This window comes from Penicillium expansum (genome assembly GCF_000769745.1).
Source record: "Penicillium expansum strain MD-8 chromosome Unknown contig38, whole genome shotgun sequence".
Classification (NCBI taxonomy): domain Eukaryota; kingdom Fungi; phylum Ascomycota; class Eurotiomycetes; order Eurotiales; family Aspergillaceae; genus Penicillium; species Penicillium expansum.
In genome coordinates, this window is record NW_015971156.1 from 1 (window position 1) to 16,860 (window position 16,860).

The following is a 16,860-nucleotide window of genomic DNA, read 5'->3' on the forward strand; positions in this document are numbered from 1 at the left end:
GTGTCCAGCTATGGGGTGTGTCCAGCAATGGGGTGAAATACGTTAGTTAACTAGTTACTTTTCTTCTTGCTGTCATTACAAGGGCGGGTTTTTTTTATATTAATGCCAGCAAACATGTCCAAATTTCGCTGTATATCCTTTGATTCGTACCTAGGCGAAGGCTTTTGACTACCATCACTTGTATAGTTAGGTATAGGGGCAAGATCTCTTTCAATCTGCCCTTCTCGCGCTTAGGCTGTTCAATGCTGTGGGTTCTGTGCTTGAACCAAGAAAGCTCAGATCAGACCGCTACTGCATGCCAAATTTTATCTTGGAAATATTTCGGCGAGGAACTAGAACCGAATGTCTAAGCGATTGTCAGGAATTAGACAGGGATTCTAATGTGCAAACCCGGAAGGGATAAAGTGTGCAATAAATACATAGGTATGATTCAAAGATACAGATATTTCATGATGGCTTGCATAGCCCCAATTAAATTGGGGCTGTTTGCACTGTTTCTTGTAATTTTACCTGAAACCTGACGGTATGCTGCAGGATTTGGCCCTCTGATTCTCACCACACACGCTAATGCAAGAAGCGTGTCGTAGAGGATGTCTAATAGCCAATCAATCCAAAGATTCGAACGCTAGACAGCTGTAGTAGAAAAAAAAGTACGAAGTGTCCCAGAACTTGGGGTTCGCTGTAGAAGAAATAGGAAATCTTAACATTTAACATTTAAACCCCAATAATTGCTCACATATTCCCCCTGGGAAATCTCACATTGGAAATCGAATAACATCCACGATGAGTTTCGGACTGAGCTTCGGAGACTTCATTTCCGTTCTTACTTTGGCTAATAAGCTCCGAAGAGACTTTGTTGGCGCTCCAAGCCAGTTCAACAGTATATCCAGAGAGTACGTCCATATTGTATACATAGGCCATTGGTCAGAAACTGATATTTTCGGTCTTACAGGGTCAGGGGGCTGGCAATTATCGTCCAAGACGTCGATTTTCAACTACTGGGTCACGATATCAGTGATCGCCAACAAGAGCAACTAGGGGAAATCAGTCAAAGCTGTATGATCCTGCTGAATGAGCTTCAAGATACCATGGAAAAATATAAAATCATCGAATATGGTGGCACATCGATTCACAAAAAAGCTAGAAGTATTTGGAAGCGGATTTCCTGGGAGCCTGAAGACATAGCCGAGCTTCGAGGTCGCTTAATATCTAATGTGACATTACTCCAGTCGTTTTTGAGTGCTATATCAAGGTATTATATACTTCCCCTCTTCTACCACACCTGGCACACCTGAGCATGGCAGGATCTGACGCCCATAGTCAAACGATGGCTGGGATAAAACAAACACTGGAACAACTCAACCACCGACAAGAGAGCAATGAACAGTCTTGTATTCTCGACTGGCTGTCTGCCGTTGATTACACGTTGCAGCAGAGCGATCTACTCGGTCGACGACAAGCAGGAACTGGGCAATGGCTTCTCGCTTCGGAAGAATATGAACATTGGCTTCGAACAGGCCGAGCCACCTTGTTTTGTGCAGGAATGCCGGGTGCGGGAAAGACCATCTGTTCTGCAATCCTTGTCGATGATTTGATTACGCGCTTTGATGATAACCCAGATGTTGGCATAGCCTACATTTATTGCAACTTCAATCGACAAGATGAACAGAGAGCTCAAGACTTGCTTTCAAGCCTGTTGACGCAATTATGCAAGAAGAGAACATCTGTTCCGGATGCAGTAAGGGACCTCTACAAGCGCCATAAAACTGCATCGACGCGTCCACGATTCGATGAAATATCGAAAGCCCTGTATTCCGTTATCTCCATGTACTCTGATGTTTTTATCATCATCGATGCCCTCGATGAGTGTGAAACCACTTCCCGTACGAGAGTTTTGGACGAGCTCAACAAAATTCGTGCCAGGGCTGGAGCAAAAGTCTTCGCTACGTCGAGGCCTACGGAGATAGATAATTTGTTCAAAGGGGGTGCCTTTTTGGAGATCCAGGCTCACGAGGACGACGTTAGACGATATCTTGATGGTAACATGTTTCGGCTCCCGGGATTTGTGAACCGAAATACTGCATTGCAGGAAGAGATTGTGACTGTAATCTCACGCCATGTACAGGGAATGTGAGTCTCCTTTATGGAAATTATTCTTCATCGAAGAATTAGATTGCTCACTTATCCTCAGGTTTCTCCTTGCACAGCTTTACTTCGAGTCATTGATCGGCAGAAGGTCAGCTAAATCTACTCGAACAGCTCTGAAAGAGCTCTCGAAGGGGTTTAGTGACTATGCATACGACAAGGCTTATGACACCGCGATGGGCCGCATTCGGGGGCAGTTAGGAGAGCAAACTGACTTAGCGATGCAAACTCTGTCCTGGCTTGCATGCGCAAGAAGACCACTCACTTCGTTGGAGCTCCAGCATGCACTTGCAATAGAGGAAGGCGAATCTAGCCTTGATGAGGAGAACTTGCCGGAGGTCGAAGACATCCTTGCTGTGTGCGCTGGTCTTGTTACCGTTGAAAACGAAAGCGGCATAATTCGACTGGTTCATTATACGACGCAAGAATACCTAGAGCGGAAGAAAGATTCACTCTTTCCCAGCGCCGAAAATGAAATCAGCACGTTGTGCCTCACTTACATTTCCTTTGACACATTTGGATCTGGGATCTGTGAAAGCGACGAAGCGTTCGAAGAGCGTTTACAATCCTATCCATTCTACACTTATGTGGTACGCCATTGGAGCCACCATTTAAAAGCTGCCGGAACTACGCGTTCTGATGTGATGCATTTCTTGAAAGATCAGGCAAAACTCGATGCCTCAGAACAAGCAATCCATGTCAGTAGGCACTCAATCCCAAATGATTGGAGCCAGAATTTTCCAAGGCAAAAGACGGGGCTGCATCTCGCTGCATACCGTGGAGTTGAGGAAGCAGTATCCTACTTTCTTGAAGATCAATACACGGTGGACAGCTGTTATAATGGTGGCTGGACACCATTGAAATGGGCAATTTCAGGAGGTCATGTGAATATCATTCAATTACTTCTTGCACATGGAGCTAATCCAACCGGGAATAGCCATGACTACAGCCCGCTGTCATGTGCTGCAGATCACGGATATGACGATATTGTCAGACTTCTTCTTGGATGGGGAGTTGACGTTGATACCCCGTGTGGATGGAATGGAAGTGCTCTGATTGCAGCGTGCGACAGAGGCCAACTGAGCACTGTGAGGATTCTGCTCAGCAGTGGCGCAAATATCAATGCTGAGAGTGAGCTCCTCGGCAGTCCTTTGGAAGCTGCTGCTGTAGCGGGTCACTGGGGACTGGTGACTCTCTTACTTGAGAAGGGCGCCAATCCCAATTCTCAAGGAACCGAGATTGAAACCGCTCTGACATCAGCAGCATTACAGGGCCAAGAAGATATCGTTAAAATCTTGCTGAATCATCACGCGGATATCAACCAACGAGAAGGGGCTGCTCTCTTGGCGGCTTGTGGCAACGGGCATGAGCGAATAGTTCGAATACTTCTGGAGAATGGTGCCAACCCGAATACAGAAAACGGAGAATACAGCAGCCCACTGGTAGCAGCTTCGATGAACGGAAATCAGCAAATAGTGCACATGCTACTCGAAAGCGGTGCCAACATCAATGCGGACAGTTACCTGGGTCCAGCATTAGTTGCTGCTGCAAAAAGGGGGAAAGGCCATATAGTACATGTGTTACTCGAAAACGGTGCTGACATTCATGCCCGTAGTAGACTTCAAGGATGCGCATTGCACGCAGCTGCTTTCCGTGGAGATATTCAGATTGTCCGAACGCTGCTCGATAGGGGTGCTGACAGCACCATCCGTGCTGGTGTTTACAAAACACCACTACGAGCAGCAAGGATAGGAGGTCATCATGAGGTTGCTGAGCTTCTCAAAAGACACGGGCAGCCGTCAAAGGCTTGAACTTTGAACTTTGAAATTGTGGAATATATCATGGTTTCATTTAAGATGCAGCAGAATGTATCGTACATGCTGTCTGTTGACTTTTTTCGCTCGGTAATTCCCACTGCTGCGACTGTCCTCTTCTGAGATGACAACGGAGCAAAGTGTATATTAATATATATAAAAAAGTGTTCAGTCGAGCGCCAGCCATTCTGCGATCTCCTCAATATGACTTGTCGAAAATCCAAACTTTATCTTAGATACAGCAAATAGTTCGTATTTATACTCCCAGTATCCGTTTTATGCCCGCTACAAGTGGAGCAGAACTAGGGCAGGTCGACCCTAAGCTCTAATCGGATCGCAATACTATATAAATTCAGGTGACGAAAAAGCCACTATAGTGTTCTTTTTAGGCAAAATCGAGCTGTTTCCGTATAGGCGAGGTGACATACTGAAAGATGTGTCCCGTTCAGGCCTTATGCTTATTTTATCTATTTACTTCCAAGTATCTTTGGGTATGTAAGTTAGAATGAAACAACGTATTATGGAACCTCTCTACGGGCGTGAATCAAGCATTCACCATGACATCATTTTATAAGAACGAACGCTTGTTCATTGAATTGGATAAACCCAAGAAGACTAGGTCTCCAGTGGGTTGGCAATTGCGGCTGAAGTTGATGTGTCTTGTTGTATACTAAACTAGATTCTGTTCTATTAGTCTAGCAAGTTGTGAACAGGTGCTTGGGATGATACTTGATCTTGAGAAAGCCTACTTGAATCAAACAGGAATCAGCCAAGGAGAAAGTCTCGCTTTGAGGGAACTTGCTTATTGATCGAGAGGAGCAGCGAAGAACAATTCAAGTCAATGGTTGTTTTGCCTGGGTTCTATGTATATAGAGCTAGTTTCGCAGCTTCGGGGGGAAACTCTTCAAAAACCTCTGCCTAAGTAGGGCTGAATGAACGGCCAATCGGCTGGATTCCATCTTTGTGGAGATCCGCAACGTCCGTGCGCGAGATTGCCTATAGGCTATCATCCACCCGGGGGACAGATTATGGAGTTCATATATCTCTGATCTGATCTATCCGTAATGCCGATAGGGTGGATGGAGCTATCTTGACCTTTGCTTTTGTTTCTCCTGTTGTAGGAGCTATTTATATGATGGTTTAACTGGGCTACTTCTGATTGCTGCCACTATTCACCAAAATATTAACATGTATTTAGCTCGATATCATATTAAACTAAAACATACACTGATAAAAGATGCTTCTTACGAAGGAAGAACAAGTTGTTCCTCCTTTGGCCAAGTAGCAATAGTGGTTGCGTCACCGGTCAAAGTAAATGAAATTACAGCTGAACGTTCGTTGTTCAATGCAAGTTCATACTTGCCGGGATACACAATGCGGTTGCCATTCTCATCAGTGCGAGCCACGTTATCTAGTGAGATTGGAATTGTCATGGTCTGAGTCGCATGGGGCTCAATTCCACCGAGACGATTAAAGCCAACCAGCCACTTGTTAGGATGCGGGCTCGGTCCGGCTTTTGTGTTGGCGAAGGCTATGGCGGTGTAGTCAGACGTTATATCACCGGCGTTCTCAACTTCAATGGTGTAGTTCATGAATGGAACTTGTTCAACCACGTTGTATCCGGAGTTTGAGCGCGAGAGAAGCTTCGCAATGTCGAAGGAAGCCCCATTGTTGGCTTCGTGGGAGTGGGCGAGTGATGGCTTGAATTTTGTATAGAACAGCCCATGGCCAAATTCGTAAACTGGCTTGCCTGTGTACCACATGTAGGTTTGACCAGGGTTGCTGCCCTTCGGGCGCAAGCTCATGTCGGTAGCAGGGAATTGAAGAGCATACTCGGCAGGGTATTGGGTGACTGTCAAACGACCAGCGGGTGCACGCTTCCCAGTAAGAATGTCCAGAATGGCAAGACCCCCAGATTGTCCCGGGTAGCCACCCCAAACCAGAGAGTTGACGTTCTTGTTGGCTTTAAGCGATGAAGAGTCCACTTGGCCACCACCCATCTGTAGAACAACCAACGGCTTGTCCAGCTTACTCAACTTCTCAATCAGCTGGAGCTGATTACCAGGCCAGGTGATGCTTTCGCGATCCACTCCCTCTGCCTCGACAGTGTTGTCAATTCCACCGGCGAAGATGATCACATCAGACTTCCTCGCGGCCGACAGAGCAGCTTCAAACCCAGAAGTGGACTTTGAGGAGATATTGGTGCCAAAAGCATAGTTGACCTCAAGGTTGGAGAATTGCAGGGCAGCGAGCGGGCCGGTGAGATAGGGGGCTGCGCCATAGTAGTTTCCCTGCAATGCAGTTGTCACATTTGCCCATGGTCCAATTAATGCAACACTACTGGTATTCTTGGACAGCGGTAGAGTATCATCGTTCTTGAGAAGGACAATTCCTTCCACGGCAGCCTCATATGAAATGTTCCATGCATCAGTGGCAACAACGTCAGACCAATCCAGATCTCGGTATTTGCTGTTGTTACCATCAAAGTAGCCCAAACTGACGAGATTAGAATAGAAACGAGTGACAGCACGTTCAATTTCACTGCGGGAGATCTCGCCCTGGGAGAACGACTGATTCAAATAGAGCTGATATGTCGCCCCACAATCAATATCTGTCCCTGCCTGTATACTTTTCGCCGCAGCGAGTGAGGCACTGGAGGCATAGCCGTGGGGGTTGAAGACATTGTAGATAGCATCGCAGTCAGAAGAAACATAGCCATCCTCGACAAAGTTCCAGGTGTCACGAAGCAGAGTTTGGAGCAAGAAGGAATTGGCCGATGAGGGAACGCCATTGACTGCGTTATACGATGACATCACGCTGTGAACTCTTGCATCTCTCACTGCTGTGACGAACTGAGGGGTGTAATAGCTAGCGAGGTCGAATGAGCTGATGTTCATATCATTTCCTAGTCTTGAATGGTTGCCCCAATTCTCAAGGTCATAGCCAGCATAATGCTTTGCTGTCGCAGCTAACTTCAGATTCTTGGGGTCCAAGCCACCCTGAATGCCTGTTATGTACTCAAGTCCGTAAACTGAGCAGAGTTGGACATCTTCGCCTGGAGTTTCCTGTCCACGGCCCCACACTGGGTGGCGGAAGGAATTGATGTTGGGTGCATAAACATCGAGCCCATATCGGCCTCCATTGTTGAATGCTCTGCCTTGAGTTGATATTATTTCACCGATTTGGTTGATCAAGGTGCGATTCAAAGCAGCCATGGTGAGGATAGGGGATGGGAACGAGGTAGCCCAGCTGTAATCCCCGGATTCGGTGAGATTTGCTCGATCTAAACCATGAAGCGCTTCACTCCAAACCTGGTAAGGTGGAAGGCCCAGTCGAGGAACTGCGGGAATGACATTTCCAGTACTGTTCACAAGCTCTTCAAAGGTAAACATGGAAATGAGGGCAGCAGCTCTGTCGTGCGGCTTTGCGGTGGCGTCACAAACAATCGTCTTGCTCAGTGGACCATTGGAGCAGTCTGGGAAAGAGAATTCGACTTTTGCCATCGTTTCGGGGTAAAGATTCGGTTGTGGCTCGGTATTGTAATCTACATAACTGTTGTTGTCCTGGGACAACGCGGTTGGCGCGAAGGCCGCCAGCAAGGCGAGTAGCGAAATGACAGGCATCGCAGAAAGGCTGTCTTTGAAAATTCATACTAACCCATCTTTGCTCATGACACGGGAATCAACTTATAGTCCGGGGTATGAAGAGATCCCCCCACACAATTGGACCCATTTTGGAAGTTTTACAGTCGATCCCCCCGCGATTGCACGTTTGAAGTAAACAATTTAGCCTGAAACACTTCCTTGTTTGCCGATTCTTGTCGATCAGGGCCTCCGTTGGCTGTCAAGGGTGGCAAGGGTATCAAGGAAAAGGGGGGGGGGAGGTGCATGGGTACCTCGATACCAGGGTAGAGATCAGTCGGTTTTGCTCTCCTTGAACTTGATTTTAGCCAAACATTTGAACACCTTCACCTGGAGTATTCATCTCTTCGTTCACATAACGTAGTGCTATCTAAAAAGGGCCAAGAGCTGAAGTCATAATTAACCTCCAGGACAAGCTATTCAAGCCATAAGCCATCCGCTGAAGGAATGATTGGATTTACGGGGCGAGTTTAGCCTGAAATGATCCCCTCACATATTTCTAACGCATCTCTGCATATTGCCGTTCTCACAAGAAGCCCGAACCCCGCAGGACCGGGTAATAGGCAAAATGTATCTGCCGATGTGCCGATGTCTATGGCCTTTGGGGAAAGGAACTGCCCTATGGTTAATTAGAGATGTCCAAGTACACAATGTCCTTATTGACTTGTTCGAGGTTGATAGGAACCAATAGAGCCTGGTGAAATAAATGATATATATACCTAGAAGTCAATAGTTTCAATGAGATACGGGATATTGACTATGCTCATAACCACCGCGTCATAGATATGGCACGTTAATTTACATGCAAGACAAGGAGGGAACTGCATAAATCATGAGACTGCAAGACTTGTGAACAGATTATGATACAAGAATACGCTATGAATGCAGACCAACACATAACCACTCATAAAATACAATAAATCGCAAACACATATTAGACCAGACTAGCCACGCTTAACCTCTTGCTCAAGCTTGTCCAAAGCCTTGGCGTATTTGGGCTTGAGTGAGTCTAGTGCGTCTGCCTTGATCTGGATACGATCGATGTTCGAGGTACGTGTGATCCGGCCATCGACACCGGCTGCGATTTCGTTGGCAAACCAGCGGCCCTCGCGGTGTGCAACCAGGGACCACGCAGAGCCTGAGCGGCCAGCGCGAGCGGTACGTCCAACTCGGTGGACGTAGGTGGTGATGCTGGTCGGGATGTCGTAGTTGATGACGTGAGTCAAAGATTCCAGGTCAAGACCACGAGAAGCACGATCAGTAGCCACGATCACTGAGATGCGGCCTTGTCGGTAAGCCGTCAAAGTCTTGCGAGATGCAGAGGATTTGTTAGATTTAATGATAGTTCCCACGCGCTTGGCTAACGCGGGATGCAGAAGCGAAATGAGACGTGCAAGTCGGGAGGCAGACTCGGATGATTTGGTGAAAATCAAAACAGTCTTACGCGATGGCGAGGGAACGAGTTCCATGGCATCGGACTCCGAGTCAGATGAGTCTTCAGAAGAATCAGAATCCGAGTCCGAGTCCGAGTCCGATTCCGATTCCGAATCTGACTCTGAGTCTGACCCAGAAGATGAAGTGTCGTCATCGGATGATTCATCAGAGCTAGTATCATCGTCGCTGCTAGTGTCATCATCTGAACTAGAACTGTCAGAGTCGGATGAATCAGATACGCCTGGAGCGCGGTCTCCACTGATCTCAATGTGAGAAAGAAGAAGACGCAGCAGATAAAGCGGCTTGAGAGATCCGTCGCCAACTTGAATAACGTGCTCAGATAGAGTTGGGGGTAGGGCAAAGTGAGCATCTGGATGAATAGCAGATGGGTCTTCTTCGTTGGCAGTATTCTCAGACCCGATGATAACCATCTTGGGGTTAGCGAGGCGCAGCGAGTTGAGTTTGGAAATGTCGCGTGTCATTGTTGCACTCAGAATCACCTTGCGAGGAGGCTTGGCGTCAATAGGAAGTCCCAGTTCAGACAAAAGCTTTCCACCAGGCCCAAAGGTCTCGGGGGCCTCTCGACTGTTCAGCGAGTTCATGACTACATCAACCCACTCTTGGAAGCTTTCGTTCAAGAGACGATCTGCTTCATCTATCACCAGCCATTCGAGATGCTTGAGGGTGAATCCCTTAGTGTAGCGAATGTGGTCAACCAGACGACCAGGAGTACAGATCAGGATGTCGACATTCGGTTCAGATCGCTGGATGTGACCCGGAAGACACCCGTTAGAACCAACTGCCTCACTGACGCAATCTTCCAGACTCAAGTTCATCCAGTCGTTTCCATTCAATCCATCACGCTGTTTCTGTTGAATAGCCGGGTTGTAAACCTGGTCCACGCGCATCAAGAGTTTCTGCTCGTCTTTGATGGCCACATTTCCAACTGCGCTTCCGATATGAAGTCTGGATCCAGAAGCACATAGTTCACACGATTCGCGAGCTTGTTTCACCAGCTCTCGTGTGGGAACTACAATCAATCCTCGAAGTCTAGAGGCAGGTCTCGGTGGTAGAGCGGTAACAAGGGGGAGAACATAGGAAAGTGTTTTTCCGGATCCAGTTGCCGCAGAGATACAGAGATCTCCCGGGTGGTTTTGCTCTCCTTGTAGAAGGAGCGGAATGACAGTAGATTGCACAGCAAAAGCTTCTTTGTAGTTCTGCTGTTCGAGGATTTTGAGAAGGTCTGGCTTGATTCCGAGTTCGGAAAATTTGCTTGTGTCCTGAGCTGATTTGCGTAACGGATTGGCCAACCAGGCGGGCAGAGATGAATATGTTGGGATTTGCTCTGGCTCGGGCGGGTTTTCAGGCTGAGGTAGTCGTTCTAGACCCTGTGCGTAGACAGCTTCGACAGTAGGTGTCTCATCTTCAACGGCTTCGGGTTCAACCTTTTTGGCTTTAGCACTGGAGACAGTTTTGGTGCGCTCGAACTTTGACATAATCCCCGAATACTTGTTCTTCGGTTTGCGTTGTTCGACTTCCGGCGCCTCAACTTCTTCATCGTCATTTCCTGTAATCACAGGTGCAGTCGCATCATCCAATGTGTCGTCCGTTCCAGAGCTCTTTCGCTTGCTCTTCTTCGATTTCCCTGCCGTTTCGCTAACACTGTTGCGCGAGTCTGCAACAGTCGCTTTTCTGCGGTCTGACGAGAGAGTACTTTCTTTCCGGGGCGTTTCCAGGGAATTCGATCCTTGAAGTGCATCCTTGAGATGCTTGCGCTTTTTGATGCTGCCATCATCTGTGACCTCTGTGATCGGCAAGCTTTCGCGTTTCTTGTGCTTCTTGGTTGGCGTGGGAGTCGCCGCGGGCTGAGAGCCATGAAGATCTCTCTTGCGCTTGTGAGACTGAGTGGATTTGGGAGTCACATCGACCTTCTTAGAGGACTCTAGTCCTGAATTTTTGCCGCCCATTCTCATGTGATTCCACCAATGTCGGGTTTGGGGTTGGATGCCTCGTGGGGATCAAATTCCTTTTCTCTGAATCTTTTATGCCGGCAGAAGACTTAATAGTGTCACCGCCCCCACTACCGCCCTTCTTATCGGGACAGCTTCCAGATATCTTCAGGTCTCCTGTGTTTATTGGCTTGAATGGACTGGTGTTTTCAACAGCAGATCTGTTAGCCATGGAAAGGAATTTGACACGAAGAGCAAATTTGATACCTCGGAGTTCTTGCCCCGAGAACCACAGCCACGATGCCGTATAACATCGCGTCAGTATTTGTTCTATCTACTGTCGCGATTACTTGCTAACATCGCTCTGGTTATAGAATGGTCAGTGACTTCTTTTTTCCCCAGTCTGGTATGTCTCGATCTTTTCCCTGCAGTTTACACAATTACTTACTTTTCTAGGTGGAATTGAGAGTCACATATACCAATTGTCGTCTGTAAGCACGCTACCTTGTCGCTCTGCCTGCGCACCTCCTAATTGCCTCTCAGAAACTCATCGACCGGGGACACAAAGTCATTGTTATTACCCATGCATACAAAGGACGTACCGGAGTCCGATACCTCACCAATGGACTGAAGATTTACCACGTTCCATTCTTCGTCATCTACCGCGAAACGACATTCCCTACCGTCTTCTCGTTCTTTCCCATATTCCGCAATATCGTCATCCGAGAGGAGATTGACATAGTTCATGGCCATGCTAGTTTAAGTAGCTTCTGTGGAGAGGCTATTCTCCATGCGCGTACTATGGGATTGCGGACCGTCTTCACGGACCATTCACTCTTCGGATTCGCAGACGCAGCATCAATTCTCACGAACAAATTGCTCAAGTTTACTTTGAGTGATGTGGATCATGCAATTTGCGTTAGCCATACTTGGTAAGTCTCCTGCAGGCGTACTGCACGACTGAACTAACAAGTTGCAGTAAGGAAAACACGGTGCTTCGGGCTTCGTTGGATCCATTAATGGTATCGGTCATTCCAAACGCCGTGGTAGCGGAGAATTTCTGTCCTCTGTCTCATACTACTCGTGCGTCTGATCAAGGCCTGAGTTCGCCCGCCGATGCTCCAATGTCTCCCAGACCAATTGGACCCGACGATCCAATTACAATCGTGGTCATCTCACGGCTTTTTTACAATAAGGGCACCGATCTTCTCATCGCATCTATTCCGCGGATCCTTGCCTCCAATCCCAACACTCGCTTCATTATCGCAGGTTCAGGGCCCAAAGCAATTGACTTGGAGCAGATGTTGGAACGCAATGTGCTTCAGGATAAAGTCGAACTTCTAGGTTCGGTCAGACATGAGGAAGTCCGAGATGTGATGGTACGAGGTGACATTTACCTCCATCCTAGTCTGACAGAGGCATTCGGGACAGTCATTGTCGAAGCTGCTAGTTGTGGTCTTTACGTGGTTTGTACCCGCGTTGGAGGCATTCCAGAAGTTTTACCCCAACATATGACAACGTTTGCCAAACCTGAAGAGGACGATATTGTGCTCGCAACCAGCAAAGCAATCGTGGCTTTGCGCTCGAACAAAGTGCGAACGGACCGATTTCACGATCAAGTGAAGATGATGTATTCATGGCGGGACGTGGCCGCGCGCACCGAGCGCGTGTATGAGGGCATTATTGGCGATATTAGCCCAGAGGAATTCTACGGTTACTATCCCGGCCAGGGTTGGGAAGCGAGTGGAGATCGCGTCCGCAGCTTTGCGCTAATTGACCGGTTGAAACGCTACTACGGCTGTGGTGTCTGGGCTGGCAAGCTGTTCTGCCTGTGCGTCGTGATCGACTTCTTGATCTATGTCTTCCTGGAGATGTGGTTTCCACGAGCCAACATTGATATCGCACGAAGCTGGCCAAAGAAGCCACCAGCGAGTAAGACTGAGTCCAACAGAAGTATTCGCTGAGGAGAAAGAAAATAATCCTCGGCGCTCAAAAACACCGGTCTGTCAATATCTTTCTGGTCGACTCTTAGTTCTGCGCCTGTCCTGCTTGTCTTGGACAGCTCATATTTAATCACCGCTCATATTTAATCACCTCCCTTTATGTTCTTTCGTGCTGTACGGCCCATTTTTACCCATTCTCATCCATAATATCACATACATAATGTCTACCTGGCGGAATAAAATGCCTAGAATCATTTCTGCAATAGTTTCACCCCACCCACCTAGATGATATGGCTGACCCATATTTAACCAATCTTGATATCAAATAGACTCCATTGGTATATTAACAGAAAATGTAATTGTCAAGAACAAACGCCATTATGCATCATATGCTGCGCTCGACATCATGTACGAAAATTGTCGGCAGCCCCAACTTCGAATCAGCGCATCACTGGAGGCCTGCCCTCTTTGTTCCACTTGACACGACTTTGTACCCACTCCACAGCCGCCTGTACACCAGATCCAAGCAGCGCGCTGACCGGCAGCACACGGCTGTCACGGACGCCGCCTCCTGTTTCTCCTTCAAACACCTTCCGGACAAGCCCTTCCTTGATGCGAACCACTTCCACGCAGTCCTCACGGTCTTGCTTATTTGCTAGTACCAGGATAGGAACACCAGCCACGTCGGCACTTTGTAAGACCGACTCGAGGACTTGACGGCACTCGTCTAATCGCCCGAACTCACTGCTGGCCGCGTTGATTCCGACGTTTTGCTCCGAGAAGGCCTCTGCGCTTGTGCTTCCTCGTGTGCCGTTACGCGCTGGACCTACCACGGAGCTTGCGCGCCGAGCAAGTCGTGCGATATCCGGATCTTGACCAACATCGGCGCTGTCGACCACAAAGATGATCGCGTGACAGCTAGTGTAGTAGCTCTGCCAGAGGCCGCGCATCGATATCTGACCTCCGACATCCCAAATCTTCAAGTTCATGTCTGGTAGGGCTATCGTTGCGACATTCTGCCCGACGGTGGGGACGGTTTTCCCGGGGTTGGGTGCCGGGGCGCCATCGGAGCGGGGTTGGTACAGCGCCTTGATCTGGGAGAGAAGTGTTGTTTTGCCGGCGTTATCTAACCCAAGCAGGATAACAGAATACTCTGTAGTTCAAGATAGTCAGCGTGGAAAGTTATGCGATAGGGGAAAGCAGTTACCTTCTTTGCTCGTAGCGGCTAAGTACAGCGACTTGGCCAGGTGATACATGATCGCGTTCCCTATGGGGAGCTCAAGGCCAAGCGCAATTGTAGTTATAGAAAAACAGGATCAAAAACAGCAATCATGACATCGCAGTCGGTTCTCTAACGTTGAAGCGCTCATGTTCCCCGGGGCCGCGTTGCAGCCTCACCCGTTTCGGGAAGTTAGGGCTTAGGGCTCAATGTAGTCCGGGGATGTTCGAATCCGAACTAGTCACATCGGACATTTCCATGTGCATACATTCTAATTTGTCTGCATTCAACACATTCAACGTTCAAATATGTTCAATCTTATAACTTCAGAGGTATAGTGACGCTATAGTGATGGACGCCACTCTTCCCCGGCAAATACTTCCTCTCGGGTTCGGTTTCCCAGGTTATTTCAAGCGGCAAATGGAAAATTGTCAACTTTCCCGAGTCTCCTCTTCTCCCCCACTTGCAGACACTCCACTTTCCCAGGGTTTGTCAGCTTTTGATTATTGATCGACCTGCCGATACGAAGTGCCCCCCCAATCTTGCCTGGGGGCGTTCACTTTCCTGAATACCCTGGCATACAAATGGTCACATTCCCCTATGGCCTTGCTGTCGACCTCTCATGAGAAGGCAGTGTGACAGGGATCTAATCCTGATTTGATTGGATGATCTACCTCTTTTTCCTTACCCTGTCGCATGTCTATACCAGTATGCCACACGTTCCATCACTTATTTGATATACATCGCTGTCAATGGAGATTGACACTATTATCGTCGGTATGTCTATCATGGTCGATGTCCAATGTTGACGCTATTCGGAATTTTTGCTCTGTTCGAGCCCCACATCCCACCCCGCGCTGTTAAAACGTCCTTATGAAATGGCAACTGATTAAACCGATTTTACCAGGCAATGGGCCATCGGCCATGATCCTTTCATACATCCTCCATGGACATATACCTTTCTACTCGTCTAACCCCCCACATCCCGATCATTTATTAGACGCCAAGTTGAAAGCTGCGCCAGAGATTTTGAATGCTGATGTGAATGCTCTTACGGCGCATTTTGACGCTTCACGCCTATCATACTCGACTCAGGCCCTTCCCGTGAACGTCTTACTAGACACCCTTGTTCGGCCCAGTGTTGATGTGGATGAGCCCGGCTGCATCTCAAATATTGATTGGCGCCCACAGCCTGAGAAGGCTGTCTCACATCTTGTTTTTGGAAAGTCCTTGAAGCCGGGAGGCCAATGGACTGAGGATCCATGGGGTGCAAATTGGGATATCCAGACATTGAGTTATGCGGCAATGCTTTCCTTGCCCGGATACTCCTTTGCCGACCATCACAAAAAGACCACGGGCAAGGACTTACCGTCATACACGAGGCCCACGCGGCGCGAGATCGCCGATTATTTTGCTGCTTATCCGGAGGCTGCGCATATCGATGATGCGTTTCGGTGCGGGGAAGAATTGAAGGGTATCTCCCGCACCGCTACTGGATTTTATGTTCGTTCTCATGATCTCCACTGCAAGCGCCTAGTCCTTGCAAGTGGAATCTTTTCTGAAATTCTTTCGCCAGACCCGGTGTTACGTCCATTACTTGAGACCAAGCCCTCGACTGATGTCCCGCTACTCGTCGTTGGATCTGGCTTCTCCGCTGCGGATGCCATCATCTCCGCCTCCCCTAACCAAAAGATTTTGCACTTATACAAATGGTCCCCAAATGACCGCCCATCGCCTCTCCGCGCCTGCCATCAGCAAGCATATCCAGAATATGCCGGGGTCTACCGTCTTATGAAACGGGCTGCTCTCGTAGCCGAAGCCGCTAGTACATACCAGCGACCAAAGTACCGCCGCGCTGCTTCAACGCCATTCCTTGAAAGCCGGAATTGGGAAGACCTCTATGAAGGTTTTCCTAATGTTGAAGCAACAGCTGTGGAAGTCCACGGCGATCTAGCGACCATCACATTGCGCCGCAAAGATGGAACTGTTTTCTCGCGAACCGTGTGCGGCCTCGTATATGCTGCCGGCCGGCGAGGCAAGCTAGATTATCTTAATCCCGAGCTCCGCTGTGAAGTGTTGGGGCAGGGCAATGAAGATGATCCAGCAGTCACCGGCCAGACCCTCCGTGCGAAAGCAATCGAGGACCTCGAGGTCGCACCGGGGGTCTACATCATCGGTAGCCTGACTGGAGATTCTCTGGTCAGGTTCTCATATGGCGGGTGCGTCTACACTGCTGGGCATTTGATCGATGGCGAGCGGGACAGCCGCAGTGTCTGTAGTAGTTTCACATCATCTGCTAAATTACATGGTTCTTCGCTTTCCGTGATGAACGGCATGGATGGTCACCTTGTCTACCCAAATAGCGATGCATTAGACCTGACTCGTGAAGATACCTTCAGCAAAATGTCAACAGTCACACACCAGTCTGCTGCACGTGGTTGGTGGAAAACATTCTCCCGCATGTGGAATGGTCTTACACGATGAGTTTTTCAAAGAGAATATGTTGCATGTATATCACGATCCTAAATGTAAAATTCTAGAAATGCCATGAAAGGCAAATATATTGTTTCATCTATCTCATTTTAAGGGATTTCTTTGCTTGCTTGCTCCATCTCCCCAAGATCTTCAGCTGCAGTTCACAATCAACCCTCCAACTTTTCCTCCAATTCAAAATGAAACATGCACCTAACCCGTTAATAGCAGGAGTAGAATGGG

The 16,860-nt window shown here is 48.3% G+C and overlaps 6 protein-coding genes across 6 annotated transcripts; 3 read left to right on the top strand and 3 right to left on the bottom strand.

Moving 5' to 3' along the window:
- Positions 1–1,327: 1,327 nt before the first annotated feature.
- Positions 1,328–3,956, top strand: PEX2_011350 (uncharacterized protein; the record flags this gene model as incomplete). The annotated part of the gene is made up of 2 exons (XM_016738412.1): positions 1,328–2,130; positions 2,192–3,956. 2 exons carry the CDS (start codon positions 1,328–1,330, stop codon positions 3,954–3,956), a joined length of 2,568 nt encoding a protein of 855 aa, XP_016603766.1.
- Positions 3,957–5,203: 1,247 nt separating this feature from the next.
- Positions 5,204–7,582, bottom strand: xlnD (beta-xylosidase XylA; the record flags this gene model as incomplete). The annotated part of the gene is made up of 1 exon (XM_016738413.1): positions 5,204–7,582. The coding sequence occupies one exon, from the start codon at positions 7,580–7,582 to the stop codon at positions 5,204–5,206; it is 2,379 nt and encodes a 792-aa protein (XP_016603767.1).
- Positions 7,583–8,544: 962 nt separating this feature from the next.
- Positions 8,545–11,007, bottom strand: PEX2_011370 (putative ATP-dependent RNA helicase DBP6; the record flags this gene model as incomplete). Its single annotated transcript, XM_016738414.1, has 1 exon — positions 8,545–11,007. One exon carries the CDS (start codon positions 11,005–11,007, stop codon positions 8,545–8,547), a length of 2,463 nt encoding a protein of 820 aa, XP_016603768.1.
- Positions 11,008–11,283: 276 nt separating this feature from the next.
- PEX2_011380 (phosphatidylinositol N-acetylglucosaminyltransferase subunit A/GPI3) lies at positions 11,284–12,947 on the top strand (the record flags this gene model as incomplete). The annotated part of the gene is made up of 5 exons (XM_016738415.1): positions 11,284–11,300; positions 11,358–11,389; positions 11,440–11,474; positions 11,527–11,915; positions 11,963–12,947. 5 exons carry the CDS (start codon positions 11,284–11,286, stop codon positions 12,945–12,947), a joined length of 1,458 nt encoding a protein of 485 aa, XP_016603769.1.
- A 419-nt stretch (positions 12,948–13,366) lies between these two features.
- On the bottom strand, positions 13,367–14,182 carry PEX2_011390 (ADP-ribosylation factor family protein; the record flags this gene model as incomplete). The annotated part of the gene is made up of 2 exons (XM_016738416.1): positions 13,367–14,079; positions 14,134–14,182. The coding sequence occupies 2 exons, from the start codon at positions 14,180–14,182 to the stop codon at positions 13,367–13,369; spliced, it is 762 nt and encodes a 253-aa protein (XP_016603770.1).
- A 715-nt stretch (positions 14,183–14,897) lies between these two features.
- Positions 14,898–16,629, top strand: PEX2_011400 (uncharacterized protein; the record flags this gene model as incomplete). The annotated part of the gene is made up of 2 exons (XM_016738417.1): positions 14,898–14,922; positions 15,053–16,629. 2 exons carry the CDS (start codon positions 14,898–14,900, stop codon positions 16,627–16,629), a joined length of 1,602 nt encoding a protein of 533 aa, XP_016603771.1.
- Positions 16,630–16,860: the final 231 nt, after the last annotated feature.